The 13,567-nt window shown below is 37.5% G+C and overlaps 2 protein-coding genes across 12 annotated transcripts in view; one reads left to right on the forward strand and one right to left on the reverse strand.

The window, feature by feature from the left end:
• LOC107322403 (LHFPL tetraspan subfamily member 7 protein-like) overlaps positions 1–6,932 on the forward strand; it is a 55,504-nt gene extending 48,572 nt beyond the window's left edge. For both annotated transcript variants that reach the window (XM_085522102.1, XM_015880402.3), the window contains one exon: positions 3,949–6,932. Coding sequence is in view for 1 of the 2 variants with exons in the window: in XM_015880402.3 (XP_015735888.1) it covers positions 3,949–4,175 (227 nt within the window). In the remaining variant the exon portion in view is untranslated. The remainder of the gene's footprint in view (positions 1–3,948) is intronic.
• Positions 908–13,281, reverse strand: SPATA22 (spermatogenesis associated 22). 10 transcript variants are annotated; one of them, XM_085522086.1, is made up of 9 exons: positions 13,046–13,128; positions 12,536–12,628; positions 12,061–12,183; positions 11,316–11,376; positions 11,084–11,179; positions 10,346–10,700; positions 9,919–10,048; positions 9,300–9,397; positions 908–1,000 (listed from the first exon to the last, which is right to left on the reverse strand). In XM_085522086.1, the coding sequence occupies exons 2-9, from the start codon at positions 12,576–12,578 to the stop codon at positions 986–988; spliced, it is 921 nt and encodes a 306-aa protein (XP_085378212.1). In that variant the 5' UTR covers positions 12,579–12,628; positions 13,046–13,128; the 3' UTR covers positions 908–985. The 10 variants fall into 10 exon arrangements, with proteins under 10 accessions (XP_085378212.1, XP_085378214.1, XP_085378211.1 ...); XM_085522085.1 differs by lacking the exons at positions 908–1,000; positions 13,046–13,128 and adding exons at positions 8,598–8,914; positions 13,212–13,281; XM_085522084.1 differs by lacking the exons at positions 908–1,000; positions 13,046–13,128 and adding exons at positions 8,598–8,914; positions 13,212–13,281 and having other exon boundaries at positions 12,536–12,631.
• Between the last annotated feature and the right edge of the window lie 286 nt (positions 13,282–13,567).

Consider the following 13,567-nt stretch of genomic DNA (forward strand, 5'->3'; position numbering starts at 1 on the left):
GATAATTCATGCACAGTGTGTAACCATTACTACTATTACACATCATTTAAGCACATTAACAAATACAATAAAATAAAACAATCTCCCCTCCATGACTCTTTTTGGTCTCTAATATTTGTGGACCATCTCTAGATTTTGATCCCAAGCTATTTTCAGTTTAAACATAAGAAATATTGTAGCATATACCTGAGGTTAACCAAGTTTTCATACTCCTGCCTCACTGTACAGGCAATGGTTCAATTATTTGTTTTCTACACCGATAACTCAGGAATGCTGGGGAAAGAAGTGGGAATGGAAATAGCCATTTTCTATGTGTGGCATTTGAGATGGTTGTACATTGGTGCCCTCTGCACATATTTGAGAGAACTGCATTACTTTAGTTTGGTTTAAAACAAACAGAAAAACACATTGTAATTGGTTTAAATACTTGAATGGTATTTCAAGAGCTGAATGAAATAAATAAACCTGAGCAATGACAGCAAGTTGTAATACGTATATTTTTAAATAGTAGCAAAAGCTGCATTCCCCTGGGCGGCAGTGACATGTTTGGTATTATTACCACCACCAATTTACAACTTTTTAGAATAAATGCTCTGTTCTCAATAAGAAGAGGGACCCTCCATTCTAATAATAACTCTTTCCTGATAATTAAAGCTACTCTACTTAGAAATTGACAAATTCAGGTAACTTTTTTAAAAAGGAGGGAACCAGCATTGTATTAAGCTATAGGTCTGCAGGGGAGCAAGAGCACAGCTTGTAAAGTACTGTGTTGGCTGGCAAAGCCATCAGAGAACTGCCAGTTGCCATCTGACTGAAGGACACCAGTGAAGTAAGAATGAAAGGAGAAGGTGAGACTGTAACTCTTTGACAGGGCAGAGGATTAAAAAGTGGATATTAAAAGTTACTTACAGTTGAAGTGATGCACGTCGACTTGACTATAAACTGCCTTGTATTCAGCTGTGGCTGTGAGTAAACTGATGAGATCTCAGCTGATGGTGTCCTAGCAATAACAAATACCACATATCAGATACTAAAGCAACAATTAAAAGTGCATGTTTTTAGCAAGACCCAGTGGGTTATGGGACATGAGTGTCAACAGTCTGAGGAACCAAATGACCAGTCAAGCTGTGTTAAAAGAAGCAATCCAGCTATCCACTTTACCAGCAAGGCCTTTCTAAACTCCATATGCTTTCACTTATCGAAAAGGCCCCAGTATGTTGTCTTGCTTTCTCATCATCTTTTCTGACAGTGAGATTACACTACACATCATGGTAATGCAAACTCACTGCTGTATTCTGACACCTTGTAAAGAGTTGTTTGTTGCTGGAAAATCGTGCAGAAGTGTAAGTGCCCTATGAGTAGCCTAAATGGAGCCCCACTGTTTCTTTGTGTGTTCTCCCAGCTAACTGCACTGCTGATGGACAGCACTATTACGCTGTCATTAGCACCACGTCTGAAAGCTTGGCTTCTGCTGATAATAACAGGCTATTCAATATCTGGAGCCTTTGTAAGAAAGAGGGCACCTAAATGAGAATAATGAGGTCATTCTGTGACATGCCTGAGGATATGAAACCATGGGTAACTTTTTAGCCCGTTTGATATGTGAACACATTACATTCTGCTGTGACAGATTATTTCTAGCGTTCAAAACAAAAGGAAAAAAAAAAAAAGAAAAGCTTCTTCCATTAAACCAGACTATAAAACATGAGCACCAAGTGGTAATCAAAACACTAACATCACTGTAAAGCACAGCCTTCAAAATATTCTATATAACCCAACCAAAAAGAAAACATACATATGGACAGAGACAAGGAGGAGAGCAAGGGGTTGAGATACTAACAGAAAAACAGCTAAGTTTAACAGCAAAGTTTAAAGGGATTTTATGGTAAAAAGATTGCTTACAATTGTGTGTGATGGGTTGGAGCTGGATGAGATGTGTAGACTATTTTGACTTTGAAAAGATGAATCAAATGAAATAACAGAAATTTTATTTTCAGACCTGCTTCTTGCTCAGAGCACAGAGCTATAGAACACATAGATCTGAGGACCGGCTGTGGTTTAGTCTGTAGCTCTGCTCAGGTTTAACACTCAAACTTTACAATACCAGTAGGAAAAGTCCTTTCCTGTTTATTCTCCAAGGTCACTTTTTCCATCCCTCTCCATGGAAGTGGTGCTCTCAGAATTTTCCTGGGTGTGCAAGAGTCACTCAACTTGCAGGCTGTGCTGCTGAGCAAAGGAAGCAGGCTGGCCCTTAGCTCTTCTTTCTTCTTTTGGGAAAGCTCAGTAATCTTTGCTAGACAAGATGTTCCTGCATGGCTATTTCAGTCTAATACATAAGCAGTTAAGGTAGATCTGGATCATACAATATATTTTTTTTGCATTTAGCTTCAGTTTCTGTATTAGAGAAACACAGCCGCTGAGAATTGTGCTGTGCTCTACATCTTGTGCTCCCCGGTGTGCTCAAGGTGCTGTGTGTGCTGGGGAAGACCTTGCATGTAGAACTGTTAACTGCTGCACCTTAAGCCTGGAAGGAGGGGAAGGCCAGAGCGTTCTTTCCTTGTGAACCTCTGAAAAATTAATGTTCTCAAGGGCTTAAAGGGAAAAAGTGGTGATGGGAACAAGCACAGGTAAATGCCTCGCTCTCAGAGAACTCCACTTAGCGGCAGGCAGTTTCTCTTTGTACCCTTCCCCGAATTACCCTGGAGGGAAACAGACATGCAAGTTTGCTTCTGTTCCAGTTTCTCTCCTTTGAATTTCTGTTTTCTTGGTCTTATTATTTCTTTTGTTTTTGTTTGCTTTCATTATTATTATTATTATTAACAAGGGATTAACTATTTACTCATCTTTACTCTTATTCTTGAGTTACTAACAATTCACCCTGAATTTTAATAAATGTGGGAATAAGGAATGACTCAAAATATCTTTCTGATGCATAAAATAAAGCATAAAAATAGGCTATAGATAGTAAATACAGCACTAATTTAGTAGCAAAACCAAAATAAAACAAAAAACCACCACCAGCAAAAATAACCATAAAACTAAAAATATATCTTTCTCAGTGTCCTTTCCAACAAGAGGTACATAGAGGGGCAGGGGTGACACAGCCCTTTGTATCAGCCTCAGCCCCTGTTGACTTGCATGGTGGACAAAAACAGACTCTGAGCACTGCACGTGTACTTTAGTATATCTGTATCAGAGGCATCATCTATACCTCGGGCAGTCCTATTTTCAAAGCAGGAAAAATAGTTCTGCTCTTCATTAATTGCACACTATACATTTAAACATAACACACATTCATTAATGACTAAAATCTGTAAAATTCTATTAAAAGATAATCCAGACAGAGTAATTGCAGGGGGCGTCAGGCTTTGAAACATCAAGAAGCAGCTTAAGCTTTTATTGTATTTTAGACATATTTCCTCATTATACACCGGATTAATCTGCTGGTGTATTTAGCTTGAAGGAGTAGAGATTTCCTCTAACTCTGTGCCTTGACACTGAAACTTGAGATTCCTACAGCGTATCTTTATTCCATGTTTTTAGTCCCTGAGCTGTCAAATGAGATAATAAGGCAACCCTCAGCCTTAATTTTTAAAAAAATCAAAAGATTTGCAGGTTTAGGAACTTTTCTCTGGATTCCATTATATCTGAGGATCATCTCACTTTTTAAATGGCTAAATGATGTTTACTGCAACACTCCAGACATTATGTAATGAGCAACAGTTCTCACGCAAAAAAATCCCAATGCTGACTTACGGCCACGTTGTGAAACGACTCCTAATTATCAGACATAATTATGAAAAATGCTCTGACAATCAGAAGGGCAATTTTTAAGCTATAACTTTGCTCGCTGTTTTTAATGTTACACATTTGCCTTTCTAAAACAAAGAATTCTTTCAAAGGAATTAAAAGCTCAGTAGTAACAGTGGTTTTTTTTCTCCTCTCCAGTGTTCATAATGGCTTCTGGGCTTTTGGTTTACCCTTTTGGTTTCAACTCTGCTACTGTGAAGAGATTCTGTGAGAATTCAGACATCTACTATGCAGGAGACTGCCAGATTGGATGGGGGTATATGCTGGCAATTGTGGGGGTCATGTTGTCTGTCTTTTTACCATTCTTTGCAAAATATGCACCAAAAGAGCACATATCTCCGACTCCAATACCTACTATTTTATAGTATTTTATTACTGTTTAAGAACAGAACATTCCTGTCTACAAGCAATGGGCAGCAGTTATTATAGCACTTCCATTTAGCTGTATTGCTAAAGAGAAAAACTGAAAGAAAAAAAAAAAAAAAGAAAGAAAAAAGAAAAGAAGAAAAAAAAAGGAGATGGGGAGAGAAGGTCAGATTCACAAAGACCAAAAGTGCATTGATAGTCTTCCGTACACACGAGTAGCAAATGCTCTGGAATTAAACTAAGATGAATCAGCAGCCTTTGTACTGCTCTGAACACACAGCGTCAGGCCTGAGACAAAAACTAATATCTGTTTATCCTCAAAACATCTGTCTACCTCCCAGGCTGTTTCTTTTGTGTCTCTAAACCTTAAGACTTTTAAAAGTTCAATCCACTTTTTATATATTTTAGATGTGAAAACTTTTGTGAACCCAATAATTTTAAAACCAATGACAATATTTTGTTATAATTATTTTGGTTAATTAAAAATAAAAAAAAAAGCCTACTAGTAGCCATGGCCTACAATTAAGCCTGATAACTAAAAGTGTGTAACAGAAAAATTTTCTTTTTAATCTCTGTGTATTAGTAGTACCTCCATATTGTCAGTTGTCAGACACTTTCATTCTGATCTAATCCTCAAGATTTACAGTCATGTTCATGAAGATCACACAGAGAGAGATGTAGCTGCATCCAAAGGCTCATGATGATGTAACAGGTTAAGAAGAAAAAAATGCTTCTTTTTCCCATGTTTCTTCAATTCTCATTTTAAGTGGAATTTCACCAAATGATTTGAACTATGACAGCTGTAGGTTTGTTGTTGCTGCTCTTTAAGGCAATAAACAACAATCTCTATTTGCAAAAAGTATGTGCCCTATAGCCCATATGTGTAATGGCAGAACAAGCCAGAATTAACCAGTTTCTAATATATCCAATCCTTTTAAGATCCTGCTATTGTAACACACATACATATGAAGTGTTACTGCATAGTACTAAGAAGAATCCAGTTCCACATCAGAACCAGCACATGGCCATAGTTCATGGGCTCATGTGGGAAATCCATCTAATCTCCTCACTAGCATTGGATTCATTACTATCAAAGATTGAAGTAAGTGCACTTGATTCCTCAAGGAAGGGAAACATTGGGTTCCAAACTCTCCCCATTGTTATGTGTTGCATTTAAAAAAATTTGAATTCTAATCTTATATTTTATTTTGTATTATTTATTAACAATCACATAGATTATATTTAATTCAGAGCCGTACTTCTCAGTTCTGCATTTTGGCACAACCTAAGTGATCAGGTTCCTTACTCTTCACTTATCTGAGCCCAACTAATTCCAGAAGTTAGTGTTGTTTTTATGTTGTTCTGCTAATGGAAAGTGTACATGAAGGAACAGACAGAGACACGTTGAGGATGTGTAAGAAAATGCAAACAGATAGAACAATCACTGTGTAATTTTAATACGTTAAAGACTTCTATAGTCTGGTTTACATTCCTCACACTTCTGAACTTCAATGGACTGTTGCACTGTTTTACCTAAATAATGATCTGTTGTTTTCATGCACTCCAAAAGCAAATTCTGCACACGAAATAAGCTTCATCAGTAATCTTTAGAAATACAGATTTCATAGTAGAATTAAGGACAATAAGAACTGAGAGCGAAATACTGCGTTTTTGCTCTCAGTGAATAAGAGATGACATCCTCCAAATACTTCACAAATTAGGTTGAAGGAATGTCAAAAATAAGCAGAATTGATTTCCATCATTTCTGTATAGTAGCATGCTTCCCAGTAACATCTTTTAAATGAAAAGCTAAAACAGACCGTTTTTGTTTAAAAGGCAGAAAAGTGAGGAATAACAACCAACAAGTGAAATGAAATTGATAACCACAAAGTAGAGAGAGACAGAGATGCAGGCTTTTCTTTCCTAACCAATCTGTGCCTTTACTCTAGAACCATTAGACAAGACAGGATCAATATGGTTAAAAAGAATCAACATCTGAAACGTGTGATGTGTATAAACTGTATTACGTAGGGTTTTTTCTGTTTTGTGTAATGTTTAAGACTGTCACTTAATGTTCCACTAGAAAAGTGATTTGTTAGTGTGCAGAAAAATTGCAAGGACCTAAACACCAAAAGTAAAATGTTATATTTTTCTTAACATCCATGCCATACCTGCCAAACACAAACAATCAGTTCCTGTCATTGCTTATTAACTTTAACATATGCAGAACTGGAACCATTATTCAACCAAAATTGCTAAGGACTACAGCACTTGTGTGATGCTGAACACACACACACACACACACTTGCAATTCTGGCCCCACTGCTCAAACTTCCTTTGTAATTTTTATAACTTACCGTTTTAATGGAGTTCTACAATTTACAACACTGCTGTACCATGTCTTTTACTTCTTTAAACTCAGCCCCTTTTGCTGTGAGAGCTGTCAGGTTCTATTTCCTACTATGAACCAAACTAATGCCTCCATTTAGAAATTTTATTAATATTTTACCATATATTAAAGAAATTGAGCATATGTAAATGACCCCCATAACCGGATAGGCAAAACCTTCCTTTGAACATCCATGCTCAGAACCAGCTTGGCACAGAAGATGGAGATAAAGCAAAGGATTCTTAGCACAGTTAGTCAAGCATATGCTTTAGCTCCTCAAGTGACAGCTTTGGTAGGGTGTTGCTAACAATACATATGCTAACACTGACAGATCACTTTTTAAAATAAAGACTGTCTGCGAGTTGAACTGTGTAAAGCGTTTTCTTGTTAAAAGTCAAACAATTTATGGGATCAGGTTCAAGTTTTATTCTAAATATATAATTTTCTAAGTGTAACTAAAAGCTGTATTTTCCATTAATGTGTTTCTGCATTGACTAGCTGGCTCCTTTTTAGAATATTAACTGTTTTCTGTATTTGACTTGTTGGATACAATACTTCAATTATTTTAAATGTGAAATTTCCAATTGCCAACACTGTATAATAAAAAAATTTGAAAAAAAAAGTCACTGTTAACATCTCTTTTTGTTGTTTTTAGTTAAAAAAAAAAAAAATCCAACAGATTCAGAACAAAGTGTTGAAGTAAGGGGAAAAGGAAATGGAAACAACAGGAATAAGCCATGAAAGTAAATGTTCGAAGGCAAAGACACAAATGTATGTGGACCATCCCTCACAGGATGTTCCTATGGCAAAGGCAAGGAAGTTCTGTGTTCAAGTAATTATTTCTTTCCAGCTTCCTACGTGCCCTTGAACAATGTTCCTCCAGCTTCAGGGTATGCTGCTCGTTTAAACAAGTGTTATAATGATTCATTGTTTTTAAAGAAAAGAATAATTAGATGGTGTAGCAATGGGAACCATATGAATACCTAATATATACAGCTGTATCCTGTGAAATCTTTTGGCTATGTCTGTTATGTTCATTCCTAGAAGAGCTTTTACACATGTTGTTGCTATTCAAAGGAAACTGGAACTGAAGCAGGACACACTATCTTGCTTTCTACCAAAGAGCAATTTTAATGAAATTACACAGAAAAAATCTTTGTTGATGTTTGTTAGCCACTAAACTTTGACCATACACTCAACCACAGTCAACAATCTGAAACAGGTACCAAAGGTATTTCTAATAACTGAAGATAAGAAGCAATGGCAGTGTGAATTAGTACGGACAATATCTTTTTTCTGACACTTGAACTACTGTCAGAGTCAAGTTTGTGTGGCCAAGTATTAAAGACGTTAGAAATAAAACGTTCACTCTCAGCAAATTGTTTGTAAAAGTCCAGGCTGACTGCTTGTTTCTATACCAACAAACAAACAAATACCAACCACACCAGAAGGTACAATATAATTTATATTATGTATATTACTATTCAATAATATATGTAGTAGGTAGTACATGTATACTTCAAGTATAATTTACTTGAGAAGACAAGAGAAGCGCGTGTTTGATCCCCTTAGAAATGCTCAAAACATTTTGGAGAACTCCTGCAGGCTTAGGCCATCTTGAAAAAGGAGATATCATTTTCATTCTCGTTAACCACCTGTGACTCTGCCTCATTTCTTTCACTGGGGCGTGAGGAGAAAGTTTTACTATCAAGTCTTTTCTTCACTGACTGGGGGAGATAGTAGGCCACAAATCAACCTGGTCTGCTTTTAATGATGCATACACAGACGAAAGAGATATGAGGGACACTCCCTGCAGCTTTCACAGCAGAAAAGCTCCATGGATTTTTGTTTGCTTTTAAATAAAATTAATTAAACAGTCTATTCCTTTCCAAAAAAATAGAATTTGGCTCACTCTAGTTAAGCAGGAACAATTCATATAAATAAGTTATGTACATATAAACAACTTCAACATTTTAATTCAGAATTTCTCCATTAAATCTAATGAACTACGCAACAAAAGCTGTTACGGCACAGATAGCCAGAGAAAATAAACTATGAAAGTGATGGTGGAAACAAAATAACAGAGTACTGTTTTCAATTATGTGATCACATTTTCAGCACTGGTTTGGGTAAATGAATTTTATACAACCTTCACATTCAGATTTCATTCATTGTTTTTACATAGGCTGTCATCTCAGCATCTGCAATTTTAACAAATTCTTGGAAAGTGTTTTGTTCAGGAATAGTCGCTGGTCTTACAGAGACGCACTTGAAAATATTCCTTTTTGCGTCATAGTTTCCCATGCATCTGAGCACGCGACCTCTAATTAGTCTTGGAAGCTCACGATCCTTCAACAAAAGCACAATAAACAAAGAAACTCCATCACCTTTCTAACATGGCAGTTTTCTAGATGTCTGACTTCTAGTTATTAGTGCATTTCTGAAAGCTGCATCAAACACTGAAGGAATTTACGTCATCTTTTTTGCTATTAACATTTACTTAGGAGCTGAACTGAAAGCCCCACCTGTAGCTTCAATATTGTTGGTGAAACCAAAGTCTGTGGGTGCCTAATTAGTGGCTGCATTATTGCCCTACAACAGTTTGGGAACAATAACCACCCAGCCTTCCTTTTACAAAACAATTTTCTGTTTTATCAGAATGGTGCATTATTAACTTCCTAAAGGCATTGCATGCAGTGGTGTCTTTGTTATGTATAGACATGGGAATACTTACAATTTCATAAAAAACACAAGGCAGGCTCTCCTCTCCATCTCTCAAAAGAAAATTCTTGGCTCTGTATCCTCCAGATGTGACTGCAGAATCAAGCGTGCCTACAGCATGTAACGAAACCAAGCCATGATGTGAACATCAGAGCAGTACAAAATAGGATATCAAGGTATCATGACAATGTTTACTTCACAAAAGCACAAAGGTGTATCAATCGGCATTAGTTTCCTGTCACAATTTGTGCTGACAGCCCTTGAAGTTCCAATATGTTATGGGCTTTGCATACTCTAATAGTAAAACTGGATTTTAAATCTGCCTAACTGGAGTGACAGAACGTCATTTTCATAACAGTCATGGTAAATGGGTTATTCCCTTGTTAACGAGAGTAGAACACAATTCTCATATTGATCCTCATGAGCCAATCAACATTAAGCGTTACAAATATCTTGGCCCTGTCACAATAATAGTTTCCTGAGATGTCACTGCATTGCGTCTTTCGTTCACCTCAATTTAATGTTTAGTCATTTCTGTTGTGTTTTACCGTGTTCTTTTCTCAGATAATGTCAGTTAAAATGCCAAGTGAAACACAGTAAGACACTTGCTATTAGAAGCACTACGTGCTTACCTAGAACTTCAAATAACAGCGCAGTTTTGTAAGAATATTGGCTCCAATGCTTCATACTTTCAATGACTGCAGATATGATTCGCAAAGAATTCCTTTTTTCTTTAAGTTTCAATTGAAATGAAGAAATATCCTTCCAGAGGAGGATGAAGACTTGAGTTAGAGATATGCATTTGAAGACTTCTAAAAGCATGTAGGTGTTCATGTACTATTATACATCCAATATTTCCATTAAAGTATTTGTTCAGACTCTGCACATGACCCCTGCCAATTTATATGATCATGACATGGACTGGAGGTCAGTAAAATATGAAAATCTGAGTTCTACATATTTACAAACTTAAGGGTTTGTTAAGGCAGCTGGGACTGAGAGAAACCTCATCTGTCCACATTTTCACTTAAAGTTTCCTTCATTTCTCCATAAACTTACCTGACTTTTGTCTTCTGGAACACAATCAAATTGCTTTTCACTCATGCTATTTTGCTGACTATTGCAGTTAAATTTATATGCCAGGCCATAATCCTGCCGATTTCCTGATGTAGCATTAGGTTTCACTGGCCACTGTCCTTTAGTGGAACGTGTTTGGCTACTTTCTGTTGCTTTGATATGCTGAGATGAATTAGAGCTATCAGGTATTTTCTGCTGCTGACGAGGTTTCCAATTATTTGAGCGGCTCTCAAACTTTTGAGTAGTTCCACTATCAGATATTGAACCTGCTCTGTTACTTGCAGGGGTACGCTCATTTCTGTTCCAAATTTTAGTACTGGGAGTCTTCTCTTCTGCCCTGCAGTGTAATGTAAGATATGATTCAGTATCTACATCTACCCTGAATACTCAAATAAGCAATTACAGTATACAAAAGCAGTATGTATTGTTCTAGTTTTAACATCTGATACCTCTTTAGATTCAAAGAGCAAACAATTAAATTTATCCATGTACAGGGCAGCCATTACACACTTGCTTAAATCCTTCTGAACCAGGATTAGGTACACTGGAATTGATGCTCCATTTCAGTTCATTTTGGTTCCTAGGCAGAATGTAATCATTTAGAACTACAACTATTACCTGGAAATTAAAAGGGTGTTCCTGAATGCCACTAGAATATACAACGAGATGTACTCTCACGTAAGAATGATTTTGGTTAAAAATAATTAAAATTTTACTGACCTGTAGGTAAACGTGTTTGTTCCAGCTTTGACTAAATTAGACTTTGGTGCATTTGCTGGTTTCTTAAGGGAAGGAGCCATGTGGTCATCTGCTCTGCTTTCAAAGATAAGTTAAAATATCAGTGACACAGCAGCAGCTTTATTTTCATACAGGCATATAGTTCATAGCTTGTGAAACAAATGACAGTGCCCAAATAAAAACAGGTATACAACGAGTAACACAACATACTTACCCATCATTTGCTGCTTTCTGTAGTTCATTGACTTCTGGATTTGTAGCTCCCCAACCTGATTCTCAAAAGACAAGAGATTGAGTGTGGATACAAAGTGAAAAGATACAAAGTGAAAAGATTGAAAGCTACCAAGTCTACTTCTGGCTCCGACCCTACCTATGTTCCACAAATCGTCTCAGGAGGGAGGAATAAAAGGAAAAAATAAGAAAAAGGAATGTGTTTTTTGATATCTACAATTATAAGGCAACTTCTAGCAAGTAGATTGCTTTGCTAGACGTTGCTTTCTAACCAACACAGGCACATTTTTGTTACAAGAAAAACGCAAGGAAAATAATAGTGATTGAAAACTGCGCCATTCTTTCAAAACACAATTTGAAGAACAGAAGTTCTCAATTAAAAGAAAGACATGTTGTAAGTGTTTCTTCTTGTAACAGTGGACTTGAATTTTGATTGAAATCAACTGAAAACAAAAGGTCAGATATCCAAGAGACCACTTAAATGCCAGTGCTACTTCATTCTGTAGCACACAAAGCACTGACCTCCCTCTAGGCATGAAGGAAAAAAGCTCAATTGTATAGCACAGAAAGAAACTTCCTGGAGGACATGTTTTAAACAATGGACTTTTCAGAAATAAGTATAAAGGATGCATATAGTTCTTGATAAGGACAATATCTCGTTTAATACAAGAATGAAATTAACATTTAACTGGATATAGAGCCATCAGAAATACACGCATCTTAATTACCCAGTGGTGTGGAAGAAAAGTCATGAGTCGCAGAACTGGAACCTGGCTCGTTCTTAAGAGGATTTGAAGTGAGGGGCTGCCTAGTTCTCTTTTTCTGATTGAAGAGAGGCACAGGCAAACAACCTAAAATTAAAACTCACATGTTAATACCAGCACTAGGAGCCTACGCAATCTATACTTAAAGTATGTAAAAAGTGATTATCTAACAATTGTTTTATTTACGTTACCATTTGGAGTTCATAAGCACACGGCATAGCATAGCCCAGACATTGCTTCACAAGGCTTAGCCCTTTATCCTGCAGATTAGCCTGTGAGCTGTACATATTACCTCAGTAATATGTATATTACCCCATGCCTCTAAAACTTTACACTGTGCTGTAATAACAGAAATCCATACAAGTCTACTTGGGAAACGGGCCCTAGGATATAAGCATAACGATGAATAAGCTGTAGAGCGTAAAAGGATGGATAATACCTGCTGTGCTGCGGGTTGCAGTATCAGCTGAGCTCCTTTTCATGACTGTGCTGTTCTTTAATAGCCAGCGCTTTATTGGTTACTCCGAATTCACTGCTTGAAAGGTAAGTAAAGTGAGCTAATTAATGCTGTAAACACATTCAAATTACCCGCAACTTTACAGCAGTTTGTCTTAGTGCTTTAACCTGCTGCATGCATCCCTTCAAGACAAACCTCAAATGGGTGAGGATTTGTGCTGAATTTAAAAGGCTCACGGGGATCCCGAGCGGATCCATAGCCCGAAATGTTAATCATTAAAGCAAAAGTTACATTCTTTATATTCTTAGCATGCAGGAATAATACTGAATTCACTGCTGAATTTAAAAGCATTCAGCGATGCACGTTAACCGCACTGTGACAACACTGCAGCAGCTCATCGCTGCCACCTGATTTGTACCTATAGAGGTGCTAAAAGGGCTAATGAGTGTTAGCAAATATTTGGCAGCGCTTGTAAAACGAAACCTCTCACACCTGACGCTGCAGCCCCCGAAGCCAATTTTTGTGTTGCATAAGATTGCTTTTTCTGCACGGCTTTGTTGGTTTTTTTTTATCCTTCTCTTGAAGGCGAGCAAAGCACAACCCTGAGCTAAAACATGCAAGGAAAAGAAAGTAAAATGAAAAAAAAAATAAATAAAACAAGAAATGGGTGACAGCAAGCTAACACTGTGCACTGCTTCATACACAGCAGCACCGAACCGAACCGAACCTCCCACACGCTGAGGTAACAGCGCTGAGTAGAAGCCCGCCAAAAATAACGGCCCAAACGGCCGCTCCCTCACCTCAGGTGTGAGGGGAGAAAAGGGCGGGAAGGGGCGGGAGGCGCCATGAGCTGCAGCTGCCGTTGGCCGCGAGAGGGAGTGAGCGAGCAGGAGCGGCTGTGGGGCTTCGTGAGGCGCTTTGGCAGCGTCTGGTGGGCTTCTGTGTTGAATAGTAGCTTGTAGGTAGATTAATTCCCAAATCTCTATTTTTGGAGCTTTTAGGCCAGGTCACCTC

The sequence above is a fragment of the Coturnix japonica genome, chromosome 22 (genome assembly GCF_054131305.1).
Source record: "Coturnix japonica strain WE chromosome 22, WE-NBRP24, whole genome shotgun sequence".
NCBI classification, from domain to species: Eukaryota; Metazoa; Chordata; class Aves; order Galliformes; family Phasianidae; genus Coturnix; species Coturnix japonica.